The sequence below is a fragment of the Cucurbita moschata genome, unplaced genomic scaffold, assembly GCF_002738365.1.
Source record: "Cucurbita moschata cultivar Rifu unplaced genomic scaffold, Cmos_1.0 Cmo_Scf00016, whole genome shotgun sequence".
NCBI classification, from domain to species: Eukaryota; Viridiplantae; Streptophyta; class Magnoliopsida; order Cucurbitales; family Cucurbitaceae; genus Cucurbita; species Cucurbita moschata.
Window position 1 is genome coordinate 3,165,371 of NW_019268532.1, and position 3,435 is coordinate 3,168,805.

At 31.6% G+C, this 3,435-nt stretch overlaps 1 protein-coding gene across 1 annotated transcript; it reads left to right on the top strand.

Annotated features, from left to right (window-relative positions):
• The first annotated feature begins 1,536 nt into the window (after window positions 1-1,536).
• LOC111454625 (probable carbohydrate esterase At4g34215) lies at window positions 1,537-2,292 on the top strand. The gene has a single exon (XM_023096120.1). The coding sequence runs from the start codon at window positions 1,537-1,539 to the stop codon at window positions 2,290-2,292; it is 756 nt and encodes a 251-aa protein (XP_022951888.1).
• The last annotated feature ends 1,143 nt before the right edge of the window (window positions 2,293-3,435 follow it).

A 3,435-nucleotide genomic window follows, 5' to 3' on the forward strand; every position in this document is an offset into this window, starting at 1 on the left:
GAGCCATTATAATACTTACCACATACTAACTCAATACAGTGCTAACCAAAAGGTTTCGAGTCCCATGGTGCTTCATGATGTCATCTCGAGCCACCAAATATTATCACTCTATGCAACCTGCTTAGACATGCTTTTGTACAACTGACAAACTTTATATTTAGGACCACCCAAACATCTATCCATCTACGAACTACTGAGATATTAACCCTTTTGTGTCCATGTCATGTCATTTTTAAATAGCATGCCAAATGACCCTATATTTCAACCTTCAGCCCAAGGGATGAGCCACATTATCAAAACACTCATGCCACCAACACTCTTTTTTGAGAACCTATTTTCAAATGAAGATGCCCAAACCACTGAACAACAATTTCGAAACCAGATCTCAAATAGCAATATAAAAGAAACATTTAGTCACTTCAACTTAGACCAACAAAGTTAGCAAGCTTACGAGTGGAATGCCTTCGGGCTACCTTGGACGAATAGTATAATGTATGTCTAACACGTAACTTGTGGCTTATTTACGCTTTATTATTTGTGATATGATATGCTTTTGATCTATTTTAATGCATACATTTTTAGTGTATTGACTCATGCATCTTATGATCCTATGACCATGTTATGCCCTATAAATATAAATGATATGCTATACACATGTATGTATATCTCATAGGAAATTCATGTCATGAAAAGTATGGAAGTATGATGTGCATCATGATCACGTACCATGATTCAAAATTCGGGACCTAATGCATTTTGTATATCATGAGTACGAGTTACTTCTTTAGTATGTTATGTACCGATAGTTACACCATATTATGATACAAGCTCATTTATTTTTGTTTGTTTTCATAGCAGGGTGAGTGAGCCCTAGCAGGTAGCTAGATTAAGGTTAAGTATACGATCACACTAGTAGATTCAAACGCACAACCCTACCAAAAAAAAAAAATTAGAGACCATGGAATAGTCATCAAATGTAGGTGCACCATGAACCATATTACATATAATTGCATACTCAACCTATGTATGGATAACGGCGTCACGTATGGAGGCCATAGAACTAAGTCGGATAGCTAGTTTATCTACATATAACGAACCTATGTATATTTATTGTTAATAAAATTTATTTTGGTTATAGAAAACACTTGGTTAAAAATGTAATTATTATAACCTGTTTAGTTAAAGTTTTCTATTTATATCTAAAGGATAGGAGGATGATTAATACAGACAGATACTTACAAACCACATATATATTCATAGAAAGTTAAATGATACTAAAAATAGTATTAAGTTTGAGTATAAAGGAAAAACATCACAAAGGTAGAGAGGCGAAGGCAAGGATCAGCCAACTAGAGGTAGAGTGTTGAATGTGCAAATAGTTGTTCGGTGTCTATTCGGTGTCTATTTGCACACATACAAGGGATCAAAATGGCTTTGTTGAGATTGGCAATTTGGGTATGTACGATGTTATTTTACCCTTCCCTTTTAAGAGCTACTTCTCCCAAGAACATATTCATTCTCGCTGGTCAGAGCAATATGGCCGGTCGAGGTGGGATTGAGAAAGATCACACAGGACAACGTGTGTGGGATGGGTATATCCCACCCGAGGCTCAATCTGACCCAACAATCTTACGATTTAGCCCTGAAGGTCAATGGGAGATAGCACTAGAACCTGTCCATGACGGGATCGATATCAACAAGACAGTTGGGGTTGGTTCAGCAATAGTATTTGCTCGCCAACTACAAGCGAAATCTGAGTCAAAGGCGGGCGTTGTGGGTTTAGTGCCTTGTGCTAGAGGTGGCACTTTGATTGAAGAGTGGATTAAAAATCCTAGCAATCCTAAAGCAACCTTCTACCAAAATTTCATTGAACGAATCAAAGCATCAGAAAAAGACGGTGGAGTTGTGCGTGCTCTTATCTGGTTGCAAGGTGAAAGTGATGCGGCTGCGAGTGACACTGCTCATAGATATAAAGACAACCTAAAGAAATTCTTTATGGACATCCGCAATGACATAAAACCTAGATTTTTACCAATCATTCTTGTCAAAATAGCCGTCTATGACACATATATGAAACATGATACTCATGACTTACCCGCAGTAAGAGCGGCAGAAGATGCAGTCCAAAAGGAGCTACCAGACATAGTGACCATTGACTCCATAAATTTAGTAAACACAATCACACATGAAGGGTTTAACCAAGATCATATTCATTTTAATACCAAGACACAGATTGCTTTAGGTAAATGGTTGGCTGATACCTACCTTTCCCACTATGGTCATTTCCTATGATCTTATTATTTGTCTCTACGGAATTGACTTACCATATTACCTCAATTTATAAAATTCAAGTTTTTATTGGTAAATATTTATTAAATTATTATACTTTACATATACTCATAAACATATTATGTGTTTATAAACGTCTAAAGAAAAAATAAAAATATATTTATACTTATTAACTATAGTAACGTATACAAATATATAAGATCGCAAAAGATTGTAACTAAATTTATTTAGTGATCTCTCATTTTGAAATTTATAAATTTACTGAAACTAAAAGGATATCATTTTAATCTACTAACCGAATAAGAATGGTTGTTTTAAACAAAGAACACTTTCTTTCTATAAAGACAAGAACATGTATGCATGAATTGACAAACATACCTCTTATGCACCAATATATAGATAATATCTACGTGAACATGTACAAATAATTCATCTATCAATTATCTAGATATGGGTAGGAGTATATACCTTATACATCAAAAATAAAAAATGTTATGGTGATTGTCGACCAAATTTGGAGTATTAATGTCGTTTGATTTTGAATCTATATTATTCAAATAAATAAATTTTAATTTGCAACTTTCTATTAAATTATTAAGTTTGGTGAGATGTGAATTTAATCATATTCAAATAATTTTAAGATGCGTAAAATTGGGAACATTATTTTTCTTCTCAAATCTCAAACTTTAATTAATAAAGATGATACATATTCATTTTGAAAAATAATTATATTATTTGATAAAAAAAAAAATTGTTATATATTAAAGTATGCTTTATTATTAAAACATTTCTTTATTTTGAAATTTGGTTAATAGAATTTAATTTGACTTTCTCAAGTATTTTCTTCTTCGTTTGTAATTTGACTAACAAGGTCGAAATTTAAAAATATAAAAATATATATCAGATTTTCGAAATCCCTTGATATATTTTTTTGATTTAGATTAATAGTATATTTTATTTTATTTTTATTTTTAATGGAAAACTAAAAACTATTTTTTTAAAACAAGGTGCTCATATGATTATATTTTTAATTTCTATTTTCCATAAAGTGACAAGGGAGATTCTTTTCATAGTTTATCAATGGCGATCTTTTTTTTTTTTTTTTTTTTTTTTTTTTTTTTTTTTTTTTTTTTTTTTTTTTTTTTT